Source organism: Nicotiana sylvestris, chromosome 12 (genome assembly GCF_000393655.2).
Source record: "Nicotiana sylvestris chromosome 12, ASM39365v2, whole genome shotgun sequence".
In the NCBI taxonomy this organism is placed as follows: Eukaryota; Viridiplantae; Streptophyta; class Magnoliopsida; order Solanales; family Solanaceae; genus Nicotiana; species Nicotiana sylvestris.
The window spans coordinates 16738621-16763550 of record NC_091068.1 but is presented as its reverse complement, the minus strand read 5'-3'; the positions used below and the strand labels follow the sequence as shown (position 1 = coordinate 16763550).

The window sequence follows — 24930 nt, the reverse complement described above, 5'->3', positions numbered from 1 at the left end:
ACTGTGACTATTTTTGAATGATCACTTGTAAATCTGGCTTTTTTTGAATTTCTCCTGAATTTTCCTAGTGGTTCTTATTTTTTTTATCTTCAGAGGAGAGGCATTATTTCAAAAAGTGTAACTCTTTTTTGTTTTAATAAAGTAAAAAAATTTATTAACAGTTATGAGGAAATCCCGTATACAAGTATAATCCCGTATACCCAGCTCATATAACGACTCATCAAAATGTAATATTCTTCTATCTCCCAATCTTGTAGGTTCCTCCTGAATTTCAAATCCCAATGAATCACCCCGCCGTGAGACTTACAAAATTTACAATTATATTTTTCCCGTATTTGGTTATAGGTAGTAGCTAAAATCGGCATAATTTTTATACCAAAATCTTGGTACTATCTATCCCATATAGGATGTTGCATTATAATTCTCCCCATAATTATAATCTCAGGATATCTTTGTTCCGAACCAAATGGCGAAAGTAATTGTATAATTAAGTATTATCCAAAACTCAAAAAAGCACAGCAGAAATCATACATTTAACCACATGTTAACATTCTTGAACAGAGAGAACAACTATAACAAACATGTGGAGCTGCTCTTGTCAGTTTAATTGTCAGGAGTTCAAACCCAAACTCTTCTTCAAGGGGCCATCAATATGTCTAAACTATCTAAACCAAGGTGATTCAAGAAGTGAGCATTTAGGGTAACCTGCAGATGCAAATAGAAAAGATCATGTGTGACTGTCATAGTAAAGTAATAGTTCATGTAGTTTATACAATGAAAAGAAACCTAAATATAATATAAAGTTCCGAGGATTTAAAGGCTGTAAAAACACTATAAAATCAACCATCCCCATAGAAAAACGAATGCACCCCAGGCTGAGACAGGGTATATATGTAGCAGGCCTCGAGTAAGTTCATTGCTAACTAAACTTTCATAAATGCATCTAGAAAAGCAAGTGGAGACAAGCTGGATTAGAGCTTCTTCAAGTGTTGGGGTAATAGGTTCTCAAAGACTAAAAAACATTCATCGCATATGAATAGAGAATAGCAAAATGGTTAAAAGAAAACAATTATCCACCCATATTATCCATCAAAAAATGGATTGGATAATAAGCCATTTAAAAATGGGTCGAATATGGATAAAGAACCATATTATCCACTTAGAAAATAGATAACCAATGGATAACTAATGTGTTTAACTTTCAAATTTGTAAAGTCTCAAATTGGAGTTTCTTAAGTCTGGAAGATTAGGAATTCTCTCATAAGTGATCATATTTAAGAAGCTATGGATAATATGGATACCCATATTATCCGTCGGATAAACCCGTTTTTATCCGTCTCGAATATGAGTCGGGTCGGATAATTTATCCGTTTTTTTATTAAAAAAATTATCCGTTTTTGACCCGCTCATATCCGACCCGGCCCGCCTGTTTGCCACCCCTACATATGAATATCAACCAACTTTTGTGAAAAAAGGTTGTGGTTACTTTAAGTTTTGACATCAAGAATCTTTGTTAGCTGGTTAATGGCTGAGCGGTAGTGTGAAAGAGATTGATGATGAAAAAGCAGTAGTTGCACCGACATTTTACTGTAACTTGATGTAACTGTAACAAAATTGTACATGAAACGCCTTCTGGCTAATTAGTGTTACTAGACGAAGTTTTAGTCAATGAAGTTAATTTTGAAGAAGACGCTGTTTTGGGATATTTCTCTAGCTTCAGTGATTAATACAAACATGCAATATGTTCTAGCACATCTAATTCAACCATGACGATAAACAAGTGAGGATGCAAATCAGACCAAGCTAAGGCGTATTGCATTTCAACTATATTGCATTACTTCAAGTTGTTGGGCTCGTATTAAGCACGGGCTATGACACATCTATGACACAAGTTTACCTTAAAACCGATTTGCTCAATCTTCCTCTGAATCTTCATCAGTCTCTTCCATAACTTCTTCTGTTGATTCTCCAGAATCTTCATCAGAATTTCTCTCTATACAATGGCCATTACAAGTGAATTTTCAGTAAGTGTAAAGTGAAAAGGTGAGATATAATCAGAGTTGGAAACTCATTATACCACATACATATTTTTAAAAATATTTAACATATCTAACTTCAAACATATATTGGTCAGAATGTCCCCTGATTATCATAGATGTAGGAGACTGATTTTTTTTAATTTCAACAGTTCATATAGCACCCTTTCAAAAGGGTTGTTGTTTCTATTATATTTCTATCAGAAAATGTCCCAACAATTTGAATTTAGCCTTCATTCTCCCATTTTTCAACTTAAAATACACAATGTAGTTTAAAACTAAGTTAAAATTGAGAAAATCTATTGGAAATGATAAAATAATATCTCATTGCTATCTTAATGCCGAATGTTGACCAATCAAGAAATCTAATGTTCAGAAGTTGAAAGCAGCAGAAATGAGGATATTGAGATGGATCTGTGGGCATACCAGGAGAGATAAGATTAAGAACGAGTATATTAGGGACAAGGTGGCGTGGCTCCTATAGAAGATAAGTTGCGGGAATCGAGGCTGAGATGGTTCGGGCATGTGAAGAGAAGAGACTATGATGCCCCGGTTAGGAGGTGTGAGAGGTTGACCATGGCGGGTCAGAGGAGTGGTAGAGGGAGACCTAAGAAGTACTGGAGTGAGGTGATTAGGCAGGACATGGTGTTACTCCAGCTTACCGAGGACATGACCCTCGATAGGAGGACGTGGAGGTCGAGGATTAGGGTTGTGGGTTGACAGGCAGTCTAGAGTTTCGTCTAGGCATCCCAGTAGTATTAGTACTAGTCTCGTATTTTTCTATGCCTAGCCCCTTGCTATTTCATATTGTGTCAATATTTCCACTTTCCAACAAGACTGGATCTATTTTTATAGTGTCGTATTCTTAGATATATGTTGTTTCACGTATCTTCATTTGTGCCCATGTCTAATTACCTGATTGTTGCTACTGTCTGTTTATTGCTTCATTTTCACTTCTTTTGAGCCAAGGGTCTTTCGGAAACAACCTCTCTACCTTCATTAGGTAGGGGTAAGGTCTGCGTACACTTCACCCTCCCCATACCTCACTTGTGGGATTCACTGGGCTTGTTGTTGTTGTTATTGCTATCTTAATGAAAAGGTGCAATACTTAAATTATGCGCATTGAAAGAACAAATATTTCGACCAAAGTATTTGATTGTTTTCGATTATGTTACCATAGAAGACATTTGGCCCCTGAAAACTTACTTCCTGCGCAGAGACGGATTCAGGATTTCAAGAGGATAAGTGCACTGTTGTAAAAAGGTGCATCTAGAATTTACTTTTGACACGTTTAACTTTAGTCTCTTACCATGAACCCACTATACTTTTAAAATTATAGGTTCAAAATTTTATATATATATATATTTAAAATTTTAGTAGGTTTCACATATATTTATACTCTATGCTGGAAATAAGACCGTTCGAGGGGAGATTTGAACCGCCAATTTCACTTGTAATGGTGCACCCACCCAATAATAGTTACACCATGAGAGTCTTTGAGAATGGATGCACATACATATTTTAAGTAATTTTGAATAAATATAACATTATAGAAGTATGCTTTCACGTGAAACCCATATCGCTCAAGGTGGATACGCCTCTGTAATCCCGGGTATTTAATTCTCTTGCATATGTAGATCTTGAGCCTTCCTAGTCACTATTGAGCTAAATTTGCACTTATTTTCTCATAATGCGTCGGGATGCTTCCTTTCGATATGGTTAATGGGCAAAGCCTCTAAATATACAGGTAAGACTATGAACTTAGATATGTAATGAACTTCATTATTGCCATGAATGAATAAGTAAATAGCTAAATTCATAAAGTAAACAAGTTTGATATAAATATTAGATAAGACATGCAACGATTGTTATACACCATTTCAATGAATCTATATATCATAATAAAAGGCCCTAACATGACAATCACATATAACAGATGTTATGAACTATTCGATTTCCTTACATTATTATATTCAACAATATAGTAGTTATGCGCAGAAAAACTTATCACAATCAACAGTTTAATTCTTATCTATTGATTTAACACAGTTCATCAGAGTCAAACTTATAATGGCTGTTGAATATTCATTCAAAATTATTTTACTTACCTCTAATTTTGTCAAAGGCATAAACTTTAAGCATGTTGTTTCCCAGACTCTCTAATTGCTCTTTCCGGATCAGCTCAGCAGAATTCACAAGGGAATGAGAACATTGATGTAACTCAATGAGCTGCAGTGTCATACTATCTGCAAATCCTTTAGGAATCTCTTGTAAGGAACTGCAATTTTTGATAATTATGCGCTCAAGGCATGGGAAATAATCATCAGTGGCTCTCCAATAGTCAAGATGCAACTTCTCAAGAAGCAAGAATTTTAATTCAAGAAACCCAATCTCTGTTACTTCCCAGACAGTTTCTCCTACAATGTCAATACCTGCAAAGGCACGAGCCTTCAATTGGAGCACCTCAAGTTTGGGCAACTTGCTAATGATTGCCATGTCCTCCCATGGTAGAAAAGTGCGACAAAGTGTCAGCTTCTTGAGATTTGGTGGGAAATAACCCGGACATGAAAGCCTAAGAAACAAACCATCTGGTTCAGAGTTGTACGATGCAATACTTAGTGCCTCGAGCTCATGTAAATATATAAGATTATTTAGGCATTTGGGCTTCTTGTAAAAATCGCTTGTATTGCCACCAATTCCCAATTCCTTCACTTTCTTAATCCCTTCAAATGTTTTCTTGGTGCAACAACGAGGACTCATCCCAGAAACACTTTGCAAGTTTTCCAAAAAACAGTACTTAACATCGTTGGCTGATACATTTGGAGGAGAATATAAATACATCCTTGTAGAGTGGAGATGTCTCAATTGAGACATCTTCCAAATTCCATTTGATAAATATATGGTCCCACTGAGTTCTGGAATATATTGGCGAAAAATAAAAGTTTGTAAGTTCCAAAGTTTGGAAATTGATGTATCTTCTGGAATCTCAACGGCTGTCACAGCCAAATACCTTAAAGAAACTAAGTGTAGTATTTCACGAGGGAAATAATCGAATCTCAATGTCTCTAAGTCCAATACTCTAAGAAGTATGAAATGGTCTAGTTCTAATTCAAGATGCCACTCTGTTATGTTGGAAGAAATATGAAGAGAACGTGTTTTGTTGTGAGTAAGATCATCAAAAAAAATGAAAGAAAAACAACCTCGCTTAGGATGAACTGACACCCACCGACGACCTTGAGAGGAAACCCTTCTGGGTCCTTCATAAGTAACTGGATTTGCCATGTACAAGAGATTCTCGCTTTCAGCTTCTCTCAAGCATAAATCATGGAGAAGATCATGAATCCTGCATGTCTTGATTTTGCCAGCCAAACTCTGCTTGCTAACAACAACTAGACTTTTATCAATAAGATCATGTAACAGATTAGCAGCTACTTTTTCCAATCCCTCAAGCCCCTTCAGCTCTAAGAATCCTTCTGCAACCCATAATCTAATCAACTTCTTCACAGAAATCTCACTAGCTTTTGGGAAAACTCCAAAATACAGAAAACAAGCTCTCAAATGAGACAGAAGATGATTGTAGCTCAAAGAAAGCACTCCTGAGCAACGTTGATAATCATCAAGGTTTACTAATGAGCTGACGCTTTGAGCTACTTTCCACCACTCGTCCAGTGTCCTCTTGCTAGAGAGAGTCCCTGCAACCACAGAAATCATTAGTGGTAATCCTTTGCAATTTTCCACAACTTCCTTTGCGACATCTTCAAATCCAATCGGACAGACTTTTTGGTCAAACGCCTTTTGGCAAAACAAATTCCAACTTTCCTCTAGCTCCAGGAAACGCATTGGAAAAGGATCCTTAGGAAAGCTAGCATACTGAGCAACCTTCATGTCTCGAGTAGTCAACAATATCCTACTTTTATTACTATATTCTGGAAAGCATAGTCTAATCCCATCCCAGGCTTCCCTGCTCCATATGTCATCCACAACAATCAAATACCTCCTACCCTTTAAGCTTTTCTGCAAGCGATCTGCAAGTGCATCATCGCTTACCTTATCAAGCATTTCTTTCACCCCAATAGCATCTTGAAGGAGGCCTAGAAGTATCCTTCTTAAACTGTAGTCCTTGGACACAGTAATCCATCCTCGAACATCAAAAAAGCTCATAATTGAGGGATCAGAAAACATCTTTTTGGCAAAAGTTGACTTACCTATGCCACCCATACCAACAATGGAGATGACTTCCAGTTGAGACGAGTGTCCCCTAAGTTGATCCCGCATGAGCTCTTGTTCAATGTTGTACCCCACCATATCATTTTCGATGGTTGAAACATGATATTGTGCTGAACTGGAAGCACCAGCTGAAATATTATTTTCCCGCTGCTTGATGAACCACTCCTTAACAGAATCAATGTCTTTTATAGCTTGTTGCATGATCTTAAGAAGCCTCCCATGGGCCTTTGTTGGAAGGTTGAAGACTCGTTGCAACATTTTAAGAAGCGTCTTCTGGGCCTCTCTTTGAATGCGCGACTCAACTTTGTCTTCTACTTCTTGTGCTAAATCTTTTACTTTTTCTTGCAAATCCTTTGTTGGTTCATCATCACTATTGTCAAGAAGCTCTTGCAAAGATCTAACCTTCTTGTAGAGTAATCTCAAATGCTCTTTGTGACCCTCTTGAAGCTTTAAGCTGGATTGTGAAATCAGGTGTATTGTTCCCAACAGAGAAGTTACAGCAGCATAAGCAGCCATCTCTCTTGCTACTCTGGGACGTACCTTCAGAGATCTTCACAAGATTTTGAATGAAGAAATTTGCAGAAAATTGGCTCTCAAAAATGATAAGTTTGACTACAGCTAAGTATATCAAGAGGTGGTCAGTAATTGTTAAATACTTCTTGAAAATTTTACTCTAGTTTTCTATTATGGAAGCAATTTTCACACTGGAAACACTAAAGTATAATAAATAGGAGGAGACCCGTACTACTAATTACATTGTAGTCAATATAGGTGGTTTTTCAAAACAATTGTTAAGTTTCCTAGAGCTGGGCAGTGACTTTTTCTTGGTTTTGATCTTTCATTTCAAAAGCTGAAGACTTGAGAATCTTATGTCCTAAATGAAGCTTTCTGCAAGTCATTGGCACAGTGTGGACATGGCAAAAGAAAATAACAAAAACAAACAAAAGAGGAGGCAAATATGCAATACATAGAGTCTATGTGTTCACACACCACTTTCTTTATATTGAATGCTTTTCTTACTTTGCAAATATGCTTTTTCTTCTATATATATATATATATGACAAACAAATTCTTATTCAGTGTCACCGGTTTTCTATAAGGTCTCAGTGGACCACTTTGACGAAGTTTTAAAAAACACTTCTTTCTAAATCTTTTTCCAATAATTTTCAGAGGGATAGTTCAATAAGATTTGATTTATAGATAAAGACCAATATCAGAAATGCAGAAATAAAATAAAGGTGACACCAGAAATTTTATACTGGTTCGGATCACCAATGTGGTGCCTATTCCAGTTCCTTTGACTCCCATGGGAGTTGTATTACTCCTCTGTTTTACTCAGTCACAAGAAACAAGTGGTTTCACATGGTCACCACAAATGTGTGGTTTTTACTTGCACACCAGAACGATTACAAGTTGGTTTGTACTTGCTCACCAACAACGAAATTCTCTGACAGTTTTAACTCGCTCAGCACCCAACAATTACAAGAAGTAGAAAGAAGAAGGGGAGTTTCACAGCCAGTTAAATTCAACAACCGAGTTTCGATCTTACAGCATTACAACATTAAGGTTATGGTGAACATTGTGAATAAACTCAGAATGTACAATCTCTACAAAGATATACAAGAGGATAGAAAGAAACCTTTCATATCTGCAAAAGTAACTACAGAGTTTGATCTGCTCCCTTTTATACTCGAAAGCCTTCAATCTCTCTCTGCAGCTTTTGAAATGTCTTCCTCGTCCTTCGGGCATTTTTTCTTGGAATCAGCTTAGTTGACAATATTCTCTTCCTTCATAACTTGTAAACATGCTCCTCTTCATTAATGAAATTTAAACTCTTGCTTTCTTGCATGCCTTCTCGTGTCGTGAACTTCTTAAGCTCTAACGGCATCATTGAATGCACTTTGATTACAACCTGCATATCTGAACTAGGTTTGCATGTGAACAGTCCTTCTCTTGGGTCTTCTTGCTGACTTGGCTGTACTGTTGTCTGGGTGCCTTAGTAATGTTCTTTGTCACGTGCTGATTGTATCTTCATATATTCCCTTGATTATTTCTTTCGAGTAATTAATGAAGCTGCATCTTGCTCGTCCTTACCAAACTATTCGAACCAATCTTCTTTTCTTGTCATCTGACGTGGTTTACAGAGTCTCTCATTCAGCTCGACATATTTTCATCATCTATCCAAGTGATTCATGTTCCTTTGTGAGTTAGCTTGTTATCCAAACAGATTTTCCTGTCAAGAGAAAATAATGTTAGTCTTTTCGAAATATTAGAATATCTCTTTTTATCATTATCAAAATACTTCAGAGGTTAACAATCTACACCTTTTTTATGATGACAAAACTTCTTCAGAAACAATTGAGGAGTGGTGATTGGTGAGAGCAGTTGACGAAACTTTGCTCTGAGTTGATGCTTCTCCCCCTAAATATATACATGTGTCTCTGACTTTTTCTGTTGATGTATAAACTGTGTCTATCCTGGACATTAGATAATGTGTCCACTTCTCTCCCCTTTTTTGTCATTAGTAAAAAGGAGGATTAATCACACAATGATCTGTACATTGTTCATAACAATCACCTGTCTACAGCGGGATCAATAGATTGCAACCATTTAAGTTTCCTCAACTCAAAGAGAGAAGATGCTGAGAAATTAAACGGTTCGTGAAATCTGTAGCTTGTAACTCATGCAACCAAAATAAAAGACAAGAATCCCAAGTAATTAATATGACGACGAACAAACTTTTTATACGTAGCTAGGTTTCATTAGATGAAAACACCAGGTAGGTGCTCAATAATTATGTACAGGTACAGGGCAAGACTCCATTAGCATGTACAGGGCCTATCAGATCCATCACAGATTCTCTGTTATTTCAGTTAAAGAATTGCTTCTTCAGTGGCTCCAAAACATGTGTGTTTCCTCTCCGATAAACTGACCATGGAATACACAAGAGTACTGTTCTCCATATTCTCTTAAGTTGCTTCTTTACAGTAGGGAACCTAGATGAAGTACTAGCCATCTATCAGAGAAAAATGAACGAATAGATCTTGTAGGATACCCAAGAAATTATTCGATTTCTTCTGAAAAATATGATTAATCGTCTGTTTTCTCATTTTCCGCGAATAGCCGAGGCATTGAAGAATATCCAGAAAGGCGTTTCAGGAATCGGCCTGATTCTAATCATCTGCATCTCGCATTCAATGAATAGCTGGGACATTGAGAAATATACAGAAAGGCATTTCGTGAATCGGCCTGATTCTATCTTCTTTCGTTTTGTTTGAAGAAAGGAAGGATCCAAAAGAACCAATCTTTTTTTTTCATTTGTTGAATCTCTTTCCAGCATAGCAGAGCTTCCTTCAATGTGCACAGAAGAGTTTACTGTATCCATGTTAGTTAAGAAAATAACCAGCATATCTGCTATGATGTGTTGCAATTCAGAAATAGAAGAGTTGCTGGTGACAAAATTTTGTGTCATTACAATCCATGAGAACTCCAAGCTGCTGCTTCAGTCGACTCACTCTCAAAAAGATATAGACAATACATAACTCACCAATATTCTTTGGAGATGATTGGAAGTAAAAGAAGGAAAATCATTGACTTTATCCATTGGCACTCCCTAATATGCATGTCTCCTGTTTCTACATGGACCGATAAATTGCAACCTTACAAGTTTTCTCGACTTGATGATAATAGGTGCAAGGAAAATTAACTTTTTGATTTAGCTTGTCTATCAATCAACCTGTTATAAGTAGCAATATCAGGTATAAACCCCAAATCCAACATCTCTTCCACCAGAGCTTCCGATTCCTTCTTTTTACCCTCCCTCTTAAAACCTGATATCAAAATATTGTACGTCACAGCCTCCGGATCCAAACCCTTGTTTAAACCCAATAACCTCATCTTATTCGCTTCCTTCGCTCTTTGTGCATCACACATGTCACTAAGTAGACAATTAAAGGTTACACTATCCGGAAGCATACATTCCTGTAGCATTTTCTCCATAATTTCATATGCTTCATCAATCCTTCTTGTTCTCCTTAAACCTTCAATCAAGGTTGTACAAGCGATTAAGCTTGGAGAATTCCTGTTCCTCCATAAGTCATTCACCAATTCCATTGCTCTAGCCACATTCCCTTCACTACAAAGCCTCTCAAGTAACCCAAAATAATCAAATGTTCTTGGCAGCAACCCTTTCCTTGAAAAGTCAACCAATAAATCGCACGCTTTCAACATCATTCCCTTCCTGCAAAGACCATCAACCAAAATCTCACAAGTCACTGCCGAAATCTCCCATCCCATCTCAGTCATCTCATAGGCCATCCCAATCCCCTCTTCAAACTTATCATCCAAAAGAAACCATTTAATTAAAGTATTAAAACTGACTACATTTGGTGCACATCCATGAGTTTTCATCTCCTTAAACATTTGCAAAGCCAAGCCCAATTGCGAGTTCTTACAGTACCCAGCAATCAGAGTATTGAACGTAATTACATCAGGCTTCACTCGTTCTCTTATCATCCTATGATAGAACTCCAGAGCCTTATCAAAATGCTTAAACTTCACAAATCCATGAATTATTATATTGTAAACAGCAACATCAGGCTTCCCATCAATCGATCTTCTCATTGTGTCAAAAGCTAACAATGCATCATCAATTCTACCAGCTTTGCAATAAGCATTAATGGCAAAACGAAAAATAGGTTCAGTTTTGGGGCAAGAGAAAATACCATCAGCACACGGGCAGGGATTAGAAGCAACAAATTGGAGGAGAGAAGTAAGAAATTGGAGGCGGTGGGTGATGGCCAGCGTGCGGACCATCCACTCGAAGGTGGAGTGATCATGGCGGAAAGAATCAACAGAAGCAGCATAGTTAAAGAGGTAGAAGTCAAGGTTAGCGAGGACAGGGTGGTAATGGACATGATTCTTGAGGAAAGAGAGAAAATCTTTGGCTGTGAAAGAAGGTTTAAGGTGGATTTCCATGAGTTGGTTCAGTTGGTTTTGGGCAACAGGGGTGAGGTTGTTGGTGGTGCACACTGAGGAATCTATAGTTCGCAATGCAAGAGGTAACAGTGAAGTCCGATCAGAAGCGGTTTGTTTTGGAATGGATCTGAGAAATTTCTGAAATCCCATTTTTCTGTTTGTGCTGCGTCCCTTGGCTGAATTTACCGTCCTTCACTTCTCCAGTAGCTAACTTTTCATGTAAACCCTGTAAAATGAAATTATGTCATTCTAATATCAATATAACAATTAGTTACTTTGATGTGGAGATTGCATTAGCTAGATCTCTAAGAGAAAACAAATTACTACGGTATTTGAAGGTTTATCAACTCCAAATCATTCCCTCGAGGCTAGATGTCTTTTGTATCTTTATAATTGGCATTACCTTTCCCCCTTAGATTCTCCTGACAACTTTTTGAACTTCGTTAGCTCCCTAGTACTAGAATAGTCTCTTTGTAAATGAGCTAACAAAGTCTTTTTTGCTTCCATAACTTTTGTATTATTATGCATCTTCTTGATGCCAGCAATGAAATCTATTATTACTTCATCAACAACAACAAAAAACAACTAATATTGACCCACTTCTGCTACATGTTAGAACTTCAAAAGGCCCAAACGAAGCAATCAAAGCAAAAATATCAAATTTGGTGAACCTAGAAACAACATCATTGTGATCAACACATGGTCCCAAGTATATGACATAAATATTATAAATATACAATATATCACAATGTCAAATCACACAAAACCAACATGGTTCGATCTAGCCATTTAGACTATGATGCCTCTCTAGTCACTAGTAAGTTCGATTCCATCTTTTTTTAAGGAAGCAGTCATTCCATGTCAGAGTGAATATTATTAGCTCTGAACAAAATAACCACTTTAACTATTGTGAAGAGTCTATATGAGAAGTCAATCAAACAAAATAAGGTTCCACAATTTCATAGATAAGCTTCAAAACGCGCAGATGTCTCACTAAATTGTACTCATAGTTCAACGTAAATTATCTTGACAGTGAAAAATGCAGAAATACTTCTCAAACTTATTTCAAAAATAAACTAGCAACAGTTAGACTAAAGAACCAATATCATGTCGCCTACAGAAGCATATTGGTATACATTCGAGCAGGAATAATAACTATATTACCAAATTAACTAAGAATTAGCTAAAATCAGCACATAAAAGGGCAAACTTGGTACCATAAAAAGCAATAAGAATGTATTTGAAAGAGCACCAACCAGCTTTAACCTAAAGAATGGCAAAAGAAGAGAAGGAAAAGAGATCATTCGCAAATTCTGGATATATGTGCTTAACTTTTTGCCACGTGAAGTTTCTGTTGCATAATGGAGTGTGAAGCTTGACAAGAATCAATCTTGTTAACAGCATCGAGAGCTTCAAGAAGGCACTCTATTAGTCTAATATGCTTTTCCAGACTGAGCTCTATTGACAAAAGATAGAATAACATTTTCTTTTTGATAACCAAGAAATCCCCGAGAACACGTAGTGCATGTTTCAAAACTCGGTGGACAACCCCCCCCCCAAGCCCACATTCTCCACTTAAATAACCAGTATTTTTTTTATTTGCGGCAAGGATCAAACCCGTATGGCACCCCTAACCCAAGCTGAGCTCTATTAATAAAAGATAGAATAACATTTTTGGTGATAACCGAGAAAGTCTCGAGGACCTGGGGCGCAAGGTTCGGTACTCGATGGATAACTGGGCCCGTCCCTCTTAATACCAGGCGTTTGTCTGTGGCAAGGATCAAACCCGTGACATGAACCTAATCCACACAGTAGCAACACTCTTACCAGTAGACCAAAGCCCGGGGGCGTAAAAGATACAATCACATTAGACCAATTTCCTCACAAGTTGTTAAAAGACTTGCGCACCTAAGAGTGTATCCTATTGGTCAATAAAGTGGGCGGAGAACCATGAGTTCTCAAGTTCAAATTCCTCAAAGACAAAAAACACTAGTTGATTTCTTCTCATCTGTCTAAGCCCCGGTACATGTGCTGAAGGGAAGTACCAGATACCCGGTGAAAATAGTCGAAGTGGGCACAAGCTGGCCCCGAACAGTAAAAAAAAGCTCTCTTAAGCTTAATGATTATATTTCATTTCGGAATGGAAATGCATTTTTATTCATCAATTTCACAGAGGAAGAGAGAAGATTCATTTCAGTTAAACCCATCGTGAAATCCCTGCTATTACACGGTAGGTCGAAATTGCAAAAACCCAACTCAATATAGTTACAGATTTCAATCTAAAGGTGACAAAATTGGAACAATAAAGGCCAACAAAATAGAGGATAAAACTAAACTTTGAACTACGCCAATACCTTGAATGATAAGATTCAGGTGGGAAATTCGGTCGCCAAAACCTCAAAATCTCCGACTTCTTCGAGTTTCCAGCACATATTGAAGCTGTATTAGGTTGTCGAAATAACTACGAATGGAACAAAGCCAAATGACTTTGGGTAACCTCTTCTCAGAATGACATAATCAGCAAAAATAAGGGCATAATAGGAATTTGTCAGAGGTGGTAAGAAATTCTGTTTGCAATATTAATTATTAAGGCCATTCTAACTTTAATCAATAGAGCAGGCTTATAAGTAACATTGTGAAACATTTGCCAGAAATCTTCTTAAGGCGTAACAAAGAATGTATTTCGTTCTTAAAAACATTGCAAGTATACAGAGAATCAACTCAATACAAATACAATTAGCAATAATATATACAAGTAAAAAAATTTTGAAAGATCAATTTATAGAGCCACAAGAAGTTCTTATGATCCCATTTTGACCAGTTAAGAGCCCGTTTGGATTAGCTGATTTGAAGTAGCCGATAAGTATTAGGTGCTGAAAAGTACTTTAAAGTGCTGAAACTGATTTAATAAATAAGCAGTTATGTGTTTGAATACAAGTGCTCAAATTGATAAGAAATTGTTGCAGTATTTGATAAAAAAAAGTGTTGATAAGCTCTTTTTATGTTAAAATGACTTAAATAACCTTAGAACGGTTTATACTTATAAGGGCATAATTTCTTCAAAATTTTAGATTCCATATCGATTCAAATACAAAATATTCTATTTGTCATTTTATTTTAAATACAATTGTGATTAGATAATATAATTTTTATGATAAATATAATTTATTTTATAATAAGCATATAATCATAAGTTATAATAATTAATAAATTGACAAAAATTTCTCAGTAAAAAAATAAACCTAAATAAGATAACATATTTGAAGAGAAACAAACATTGTCTTCATTACCACAATACTTAAAAAGTAATACACCAAAAATTTGATATATCTTTGTTTAATACACAATCATATAAATACAAATATGCAAAGGAATAGAGAATTTGCTTACCTTAAATAGTCAATGAGAATTGCAGGCTTAAAAAGGCGGGGAGTTTAGGTTGAAAGAATATGTGAGGCAGTGAGTATCAATGTAGGAATTTTGTTGTAAAATGGAATATTTTAGGGATAAAATAGTTAAATTTTGGTCAAACTTAAAGTGCTTATAAGCTAAAAATCATAAGTTGGGGGTGACTAGCTTATGATTTTTTGGCTTATTTTTGACTTATAATCCTTGTACAAAGGCTAGATCGGCCAAATACAAAATTTACTATATATATATATATAATCCTTGTACAAAGGCTAGATCGGCCAAATACAAAATTTACAACGGCCAAATGGCCTCGGAAAAGACACAAAAGAAAGCAAAAATACAAAGGCCTAAGGGCTACTTTTACTTTGAGTTCGAGAAATCATCCTCACTCGACTACGAAGCCCAAGGGCTACCTTAACCCGAGTTCGAGCAAATTCTCACTCGGGGACTATCTATCGAGCCCAAGAGCCACTTTATCTCGAGTTCGAGCAAGTCCTCACTCGACCATAAAGCCTAACGACTACTTTTACTTCTAGTTCGAGCAAATACTCACTCGACTACAAAGCCCAAGGGCCACCTTATCTCGAGTTCGAGCAAGTCCTCACTCGACCATAAAGCCTAAGGGCTATTTTTACTTCGAGTTTGAAAAAATCCTCACTCGACTCCAAAGCCCAAGGGCCACCTTATCTCGAGTTCGAGCGAGTCCTTACTAGACCATAAAGCCTAAGGGCTACTTTTACTTCGAGTTCGAGCAAGTCCTCACTCGACTACAAAGCCCAAGGGCTACCTTAACCCGAGTTCGAGCAAATTCTCGCTTGGGGGCTATTTATCGATCCCAAAGGCCACCTTATCTCGAGTTCGAGCAAGTCCTCACTCGACCATAAAGCCTAAGGGCTACTTTTAATTCGAGTTCGAGCAAATCCTCACTCGACTACAAAGCCTAAAGGCTACCTTATCTCGAGTTCGAGCAAGTCCTCACTCGACCATAAAGCCTATGGGCTACTTTTACTTTGAGTTTGAGCAAATCCTCACTCGACTGTTAAGCCTAAGGGCTACCCTATTTCGAACATTCACTCAGGGATTACCGGTCAGAAACGGTCAAGGGCAGTACCTACTATCGGTCCCTACCATCTCAAACCTTGGACCTTCAAATACAACTTCATAATTTCATGCTAAGGCACTTTGACCCTTACATAAATTTAGAAAAAAAAGACAACAGATTCAGAAGCCATGGAAGGGAAAAAGTTTTATATATTCATCAAAACGTTTTTACAAAGGCAACACGACCCGATGGAAGTTCTTTACAAAAGGCCAAAACGGCCTCAACAGAAATACATAAACTATTTAAAATCCTAAGTGGCCTGGTCATCTCGGGGAGTGGCATCTCAACCCTCGGGGTCTTCTCCACTTTCGGGTTTGCTCAAGCTTTCAAATTCGTCATCATCATCGGGATAAGCTAATTTCCCAGCTTCAGCTTCAAGCTTCAAGCTTCAACCTTCTTAACGTTCTCGATCTCGGTTGAAAGATCAAAGCCCCGAACATGGATTTCCTCAAAGGGTCTCCCCTCGAGATTGACATTTGGGGTGCTTGGCAATCCCCTCTGCTCGAACCTGAGTAGCTTCAGCATCAACCCAGTAGATAGCCACCACTGCATCAGCATTGGCCTTGGTCGCTTCGACCTCTGATTTGGCCGCTTCAAGCTCTGTGACTAGCTTCTCCCGATCGAGAAACTGCACCGACGGGGCGTTTCGATGACCTTTAGCTGCTTACGTCATTATTTATCGGAGTAAAGATCGAGATCTCATATCGTTTCTTGTCATTACTTTCCAAAAAATAAGGGGACTATCTGTATACTGCCAAAATCGGGCTTGCCCTGGAATGTGATAGGACAAGGTTCGATCTCATGCTATATCGAACCGCGGTGTAAAGATAGATCATCGAGCTCGAGACCCTGAGACTGATTATGATCGAGGCAGACCAAAATCAAAATCAACCAAGATCGAGATCGACCAAGATCGAGACCGAATAAGCTGGAGACCGAGGGAAGCTTACTGAGTCGAATAACGAAAAGACAAAATATCCGCGATCAGGCGAGGATCACGACGCGAATCTCAGCACGTATCAAGAAGATGTCGATTAATTAGCCAATCATGGGATTTCTTACTGTATTTAGAATTGTATCAAGAGTAGGACTCCCCTACTATATAAAGGGGGTCTGATCATTTGTAAACAGGATCATGCACGCTACATAAAGCAATATACTATCTTTCTCTTAAACTCTCAATACTCTGTTTATATTTTTCAGTGAAATACTTGTTTGATTCGAAGGCAACCTAGCTTGAGGATCAAAGCTTACTTTATCTTTATTTGCAGTTAATTTCAATATCAATTTGCATTTTTTTCTCAGTTTATGAGCAAAATCACGCGTCCTTAAAACTACAATATAAATTCAATTGTTATCTGTGTTTAGGGTAAATACTGGTCAAACCAGCTTATTAGCACTTTTCGGCTTGTACGCGTTTGATAAAGTTAAAAGTGCTTATAAGTCAAAAATAAGCCAAAAAATCATAAGCTAGTCACCCCCAACTTATGATTTTTAGCTTATAAGCACTTTAAGTTTGACCAAAATTTAACTATTTTATCCCTAAAATATTCCATTTTACAACAAAATTCCTACATTGATACTCACTGCCTCACATATTCTTTCAACCTAAACTCCCCGCCTTTTTAAGCCTGCAATTCTCATTGACTATTTAAGGTAAGCAAATTCTCTATTCCTTTGCATATTTGTATTTATATGATTGTGTATTAAACAAAGATATATCAAATTTTTGGTGTATTACTTTTTAAGTATTGTGGTAATGAAGACAATGTTTGTTTCTCTTCAAATATGTTATCTTATTTAGGTTTATTTTTTTACTGAGAAATTTTTGTCAATTTATTAATTATTATAACTTATGATTATATGCTTATTATAAAATAAATTATATTTATCATAAAAATTATCTTATCTAATCACAATTGTATTTAAAATAAAATGACAAATAGAATATTTTGTATTTGAATCGATATGGAATCTAAAATTTTGAAGAAATTATGCCCTTATAAGTATAAACCGTTCTAAGGTTATTTAAGTCATTTTAACATAAAAAGAGCTTATCAACACTTTTTTTTATCAAATACTGCAACAATTTCTTATCAATTTGAGCACTTGTATTCAAACACATAACTGCTTATTTATTAAATCAGTTTCAGCACTTTAAAGTACTTTTCAGCACCTAATACTTATCGGCTACTTCAAATCAGCTAATCCAAACGGGCTCTTAACTGGTCAAAATGGGATCATAAGAACTTCTTGTGGCTCTATAAATTGATCTTTCAAAATTTTTTTACTTGTATATATTATTGCTAATTGTATTTGTATTGAGTTGATTCTCTGTATACTTGCAATGTTTTTAAGAACGAAATACATTCTTTGTTACGCCTTAAGAAGATTTCTGGCAAATGTTTCACAATGTTACTTATAAGCCTGCTCTATTGATTAAAGTTAGAATGGCCTTAATAATTAATATTGCAAACAGAATTTCTTACCACCTCTGACAAATTCCTATTATGCCCTTATTTTTGCTGATTATGTCATTCTGAGAAGAGGTTACCCAAAGTCATTTGGCTTTGTTCCATTCGTAGTTATTTCGACAACCTAATACAGCTTCAATATGTGCTGGAAACTCGAAGAAGTCGGAGATTTTGAGGTTTTGGCGACCGAATTTCCCACCTGAATCTTATCATTCAAGGTATTGGCGTAGTTCAAAGTTTAGTTTTATCCTCTATTTTGTTGGCCTTTATTGTTCCAATTTTGTCACCTTTAGATTGAAATCTGTAACTATATTGAGTTGGGTTTTTGCAATTTCGACCTACCGTGTAATAGCAGGGATTTCACGATGGGTTTAACTGAAATGAATCTTCTCTCTTCCTCTGTGAAATTGATGAATAAAAATGCATTTCCATTCCGAAATGAAATATAATCATTAAGCTTAAGAGAGCTTTTTTTTACTGTTCGGGGCCAGCTTGTGCCCACTTCGACTATTTTCACCGGGTATCTGGTACTTCCCTTCAGCACATGTACCGGGGCTTAGACAGATGAGAAGAAATCAACTAGTGTTTTTTGTCTTTGAGGAATTTGAACTTGAGAACTCATGGTTCTCCGCCCACTTTATTGACCAATAGGATACACTCTTAGGTGCGCAAGTCTTTTAACAACTTGTGAGGAAATTGGTCTAATGTGATTGTATCTTTTACGCCCCCGGGCTTTGGTCTACTGGTAAGAGTGTTGCTACTGTGTGGATTAGGTTCATGTCACGGGTTTGATCCTTGCCACAGACAAACGCCTGGTATTAAGAGGGACGGGCCCAGTTATCCATCGAGTACCGAACCTTGCGCCCCAGGTCCTCGAGACTTTCTCAGTTATCACCAAAAATGTTATTCTATCTTTTATTAATAGAGCTCAGCTTGGGTTAGGGGTGCCATACGGGTTTGATCCTTGCCGCAAATAAAAAAAATACTGGTTATTTAAGTGGAGAAGGTGGGCTTGGGGGGGGGGGGGGGTTGTCCACCGAGTTTTGAAACATGCACTACGTGTTCTCGGGGATTTCTTGGTTATCAAAAAGAAAATGTTATTCTATCTTTTGTCAATAGAGCTCAGTCTGGAAAAGCATATTAGACTAATAGAGTGCCTTCTTGAAGCTCTCGATGCTGTTAACAAGATTGATTCTTGTCAAGCTTCACACTCCATTATGCAACTGAAACTTCACGTGGCAAAAAGTTAAGCACATATATCCAGAATTTGCGAATGATCTCTTTTCCTTCTGTTCTTTTGCCATTCTTTAGGTTAAAGCTGGTTGGTGCTCTTTCAAATACATTCTTATTGCTTTTTATGGTACCAAGTTTGCCCTTTTATGTGCTGATTTTAGCTAATTCTTAGTTAATTTGGTAATATAGTTATTATTCCTGCTCGAATGTATACCAATATGCTTCTGTAGGCGACATGATATTGGTTCTTTAGTCTAACTGTTGCTAGTTTATTTTTGAAATAAGTTTGAGAAGTATTTCTGCATTTTTCACTGTCAAGATAATTTACGTTGAACTATGAGTACAATTTAGTGAGACATCTGCGCGTTTTGAAGCTTATCTATGAAATTGTGGAACCTTATTTTGTTTGATTGACTTCTCATATAGACTCTTCACAATAGTTAAAGTGGTTATTTTGTTCAGAGCTAATAATATTCACTCTGACATGGAATGACTGCTTCCTTAAAAAAAGATGGAATCGAACTTACTAGTGACTAGAGAGGCATCATAGTCTAAATGGCTAGATCGAACCATGTTGGTTTTGTGTGATTTGACATTGTGATATATTGTATATTTATAATATTTATGTCATATACTTATGGTTCTCTAAAGTTTTGACATGTTATTGAGTAGGGACCAAATAAGTACACGCCATGTTTATATATCACGAACTGACAATTGTATATCATATTATTATGGTTCCTTTAAGTTTTGGATGGATCATTTTAACTGGATAAATATATGGCTTAGTATAATTTCTATTTTTCTGGAGTGTAATATAGAAATGGGATTTCTATGTCGAATTGGATACAAAATTATCCACCTCTCATCAAAGCTCACATACCAATGCTCATATTGTTATGACTTAAAGTCAAAATTGACTGATGGACAAATTTAAAAGTTTAGAAAATATGTTTCGGGTATTTCCTCGATTTGCCCCATGTATAGTTCAGAACCGAGTCATACAGTTCTTAATGTCGAGGGAGTTGGTTCAAGATAGGGATCATGAGTTTTACGTTAAGATCAATCATAATACCCTGTGTTTTGAGATTAGAGAATTTGCAATTATTCTGGTCTATGGTGTGTTGATGGGGTCAAGGACGAGAACACTTATAGCTGATCAAATAGGCTCAATGATGCCTACTTTTCCAGTTGTGCTAGAGTATCAAAGAACTACTTTATTGATTGTTTTATAAAATGAGAAGGCAGTATGACGCTCTGAAAATTACGTTATTGTACTTCATATACACCTTATTTTTCACAATAAATGAAAGTTCCTTTATAAGTCATCAGGATTTTTATGTGATTGAGAGTGGGGAATACGAGTATTTTCCATGAAAAAATATTGTATTTGAACCCTTGATCGTTTCAGCGAGAAATAAGTTTAGATTCGTAAAGACGTTTCATAAGTTTGGTAGTTTACCACTTGCGCTACATATTTATATTTGTGAGTGTTGTTCTGAAACAAACCAAAATATTTCCACTCATGTCGCAAATAGAGTGCCACAAATACTAAATTGGAAAGCAACAAAAGGCCTAGCATTAGGAAATTACGCAACGGCATATTGGGAGAATCAGGGAACAAGGTAACGTTTTAAAAATTAAATTTGCATTGTCAAGTATTTTGTACTTATGCTAAAATAATTGTGATGATTTTAGACTTATAATAACTTGTAATGATATACATTCCTATATACAATAGTATGCATGGTATGATCATTGATATATAATTTTTTTGCAGCATCTATTTAGTTACCATCATAAACTATTGTCTTTTTATGTCTAGAACCATCACAGTTATTTGAGCATATATACAAATACTTGTCAATGCAAATTTAAACTTTAAAATGTTACCTTGTTCCCTGATTCTCCTTGTATGCCGTTACGTAATTTCTCAAAGCTATGCCTTTTGGTTGCTTTCTAATTTAGTATCCATGGCACTCTGTTCGCAACACGAGTGATAATATTTGGATTTGCTTCAGAACAACACTCGTAAATCTGAATCTACAGCACAAGTGGTGTACCACCAAACCTATGAAACGTCTTCACGAATCTAAACTTATTTCTCACCGAAACAATCAACGCTTCAAATATAGTATTCTCCCATAGAAAATACTCGTATTTCCCAATCCTAATCAAATAAAAATCTTGATTACTTGTAAAGGATCTTTCACTAATTACGAAAAATAAAAAAGTGTATAAGAAGTACAATAATGTAATCTTTAGAGCGTTATTATTAGACTGCCATCTCTTTTTCATAAAACAATCAATTAGGTCGTCCTTTGATACTCTAGCACGATTGGAAAAATAAGCATCCTTGAGCTTATTCGATCTACTATGAGTGTCCTCATCCTTGACCTCACCAATACACCTTTGACCAGATATTTGCAAATTTTCTTATCCCAAAACACAGGGTACTAGGGTACTATGATTAATCTTTAACATAAAACTCATGATCCCTATCTTGAACCAACCCCCACGACATTAAGAACCGTATGACTTAGTTCTAAACCATAACATAATGCAAATCGAGAAAATATCCGAAACATATTTTTTCAAACTTTTGAATCTGTCTATCAGTCAATTTTAACTTTAAGTCATCTAACAATATGAATATTGGTATGTGAGATCCAACGAGAAGTGGATAATTTTGTATCCAATGCAACATAAAAATCCCATTTTACATAACATAAAAATAAACAGGAATAATCCTAAGCGATATATGTTTCCAGTAAAAATAACTCATTCAAAATTTAAAAGAACCATAGTTACAATATGATATACAATATGATTTACGATTGTAAGTTCGTGATATATAAACAAGGCATGTAATTATTTAGCCTTTTACTTAGATTACTCTACTCAATAACATGTCAAAACTTTAAAGAACCATAAGCATTGTATGATATACATTGTAATATACAATTATAATTGCGTGATATAAAAATATGACGAAATACTCGATTTCGCTACTCAATAATATGTATATGTTACAAATATTTGATGCATTCACAGTGAAATTATTTAACTTGCCTAGATAGGGCAATAGCCTGGTTTAACAAAAGATTGACTGACAAATAAAAAGGTATTATTTTGTGCTATTGAATAGCACTAGCCCACTCTAATCAACCCAATTGACACTCTAGTAGTTGAAATCTCACCGCTACTAAGAGTTAATTTATTTTTATTCGTTTTCTTGATAGTTATCAAAATAGTTTTAGTCTAAATTTTAATTTAAACTGTATTACCAAGCCAACTTTTAATACTTATCACATATTCTAACGATCATCAGTTAGAATCAGGTATAATATGAAAGTTGATGCTAACCCTATAAATATGATTACTTGGATGCAAAAAGATACATTAAATCGAATGAGATGAAAAAATACCTTCAAAGGATGTTTATCACGTTCGACCTCCTCCTTGCGAAAACTCTTTATTTTTGTGTTTAACAATAACATTTCGCTGTAAACCAGTCTCATTTGCCATTTGTTCCCTTTACCTTTTGTACACACAGAATCAACCCTTTTTGCTTTGATTTTGGTGTCGAATACTATTGCATGTGGTGAATTCGATCCGTTAACATCAAAACTTCGAAATCAGAGTCCTCATCTACATGAAGCGATAAAGATTTGACCACTGTAACTTTAGATTTTGATTTCTTAGAGGTTGATTTTTCCCCCATCTTTCAAGTTAGAAAAATCACTAATCTGCTATAAAAGATTATAGATACAATGTAAATTACCCAAGAAAAAGATAGTGGAAACCTAATAGAGTAATTACCAGAGAAGAAAAATTGAGAGAGAGATTTGGGGGATTGAAAAAATTGGGAGTAAAATTTGGGGAAGAAAGAGAATAAAACCGAGAGAGAGGGGGAGAAATAAAAGCGAGAGATGTGTGTTGCTTGTGCTATATTACTGGGAAAATACCAAATATACCTTTCTGGTGTCATATTAAACTAGTATTAACAAGTCTAAGTTTTATGGGCTGTCGATATGACAAATACTTACACAAACAGCTAACTTTTGAGGTAAGTACGAGTAAATTTCGATAATAAGTAGTATTAATTAGTAACATGGTAACAGTGTTAGCTAACTTGACATCACTATTAACCTACATGAATAGTGCAAAACAATTTTGTACTATCAATGTATCTAACTATAAATCCAAAACGAAAAGGTTAACATTTGAAACTGAAGTAGAATGCATCATACAAAAGTAGGTTTCTTTTTTGAATAATCAAAAACCAAATGTACATGTGTTTTTTTGTTTTGTTTTTTTTTTCTTCTGATATAACAACAATGAAGGGAGTCTTGGCGTAACCGGTAAAGTTGCTGTCATGTGACTAGGAGATCACGGGTTTGAGTCGTGAAAATAGTCTCTTGCAAAAATGCAGGGTAAGACTGCGTACAATAGACCCTTATAGTCTGATCTTTCCCCGGACCCCGCGCATAGTGGGAGCTTAGTGCACCGGGCTCCCCTTTGATACAAAAACAACATACCTAGTGAAATCTCACAACTGGAGTCTTGGAATGATAGTGTATACACAGACCTTACCCATGGGCGTATCTACAGTATAGTGTATGGGTTCCCGCAAAGCCAGTAACTTTTGCGTAGACCCTATATTTTTATTAAAAAATTTACTAAATATCTAACTATGAACTCAGTTATTATGGTATATTAATTTGAGATTGCGACAGGAACCCATAAACTTCAAATCCTGGATCCGCCTCTGACATTACCCTTATCTTGTGAAGGTAAAGAGGTTGTTATTAATAGACTCTCGGCTCTTTCAGATAAGAAAATTCTATTAAAAAGAAATACAACTCTTTCTTGAACTATATATAAAGAGATCTTCCCCTCCACACAAAAGTAAGTTTTTTCTCAATTCATCATAACCAGCACAGATGGTGCTGGAACTGTACAATGCATTTGACTATAACAAAAATGTCTGCAGAATTTTTTGTTGATATATTAACTAAATATATACACTAGATCCAAGAACATTATATTCTTCGATGCTCGTTTTCCTTGCCAATCACCAACTGCTTCTTTACATTGTCAATGACTTCTCTGATGCTTGGCATCCTTCCCAGAATATTTACCTGCAGAATGTTATAACAACCCAAGGCATTTTCTGCTGTGAATTTAAATCTTGAAAACTCAATCGTTGTACAAAACCACTATAGGATCATTGCAATCTAAAGCAAATTTTCTTCATTAAGCAATACATCCCGACAATTAAAAATATTCAAGCTTTCGTTCAAGTTCGTCTCCCGAAAACAGCCCCTCTGTCTTATTAAAGGTAGGGTAAGGTCTGCCTACCCACTACCCTCCCCAGACCCCACATGTGGGATTACACTGGGTCCGCTGTTGTTGTTGTCATTGTTTAAGTTCAAAAGTAGAGTTGAATAACATTTTCAAGAATTTC

At 36.1% G+C, this 24930-nt stretch overlaps 2 protein-coding genes across 4 annotated transcripts; both read right to left on the bottom strand.

The window, feature by feature from the left end:
• Positions 1-526: 526 nt before the first annotated feature.
• Positions 527-7171, bottom strand: LOC104234230 (putative late blight resistance protein homolog R1A-10). 3 transcript variants are annotated; one of them, XM_070165274.1, is made up of 3 exons: positions 4145-7171; positions 1898-1993; positions 623-705 (listed from the first exon to the last, which is right to left on the bottom strand). In XM_070165274.1, exons 1-2 carry the CDS (start codon positions 6777-6779, stop codon positions 1914-1916), a joined length of 2715 nt encoding a protein of 904 aa, XP_070021375.1. In that variant the 5' UTR covers positions 6780-7171; the 3' UTR covers positions 623-705; positions 1898-1913. The 3 variants fall into 3 exon arrangements, with proteins under 3 accessions (XP_070021376.1, XP_070021375.1, XP_070021377.1); XM_070165275.1 differs by lacking the exon at positions 1898-1993 and having other exon boundaries at positions 527-705; XM_070165276.1 differs by lacking the exon at positions 623-705 and having other exon boundaries at positions 1922-1991.
• A 611-nt stretch (positions 7172-7782) lies between these two features.
• Positions 7783-23403, bottom strand: LOC104234767 (pentatricopeptide repeat-containing protein At2g36240). Its single transcript, XM_070165115.1, has 3 exons — positions 22889-23403; positions 8588-11466; positions 7783-8496 (listed from the first exon to the last, which is right to left on the bottom strand). The coding sequence occupies exon 2, from the start codon at positions 11388-11390 to the stop codon at positions 9966-9968; it is 1425 nt and encodes a 474-aa protein (XP_070021216.1). The 5' UTR covers positions 11391-11466; positions 22889-23403; the 3' UTR covers positions 7783-8496; positions 8588-9965.
• Positions 23404-24930: the final 1527 nt, after the last annotated feature.

Bases quoted from the DNA above. Each gene is read 5' to 3' on its own strand.
- LOC104234230 (XM_070165274.1), bottom strand. From the start codon at position 6,779: ATGGCTGCTTATGCTGCTGTAACTTCTCTGTTGGGAACAATACACCTG. The intron at 1,994-4,144 runs GTAAGTAAAATA...GCCATTGTATAG, and splicing joins TGCCTTTGACAAAATTAGAG to AGAGAAATTCTGATGAAGAT.
- LOC104234767 (XM_070165115.1), bottom strand. From the start codon at position 11,390: ATGGGATTTCAGAAATTTCTCAGATCCATTCCAAAACAAACCGCTTCT.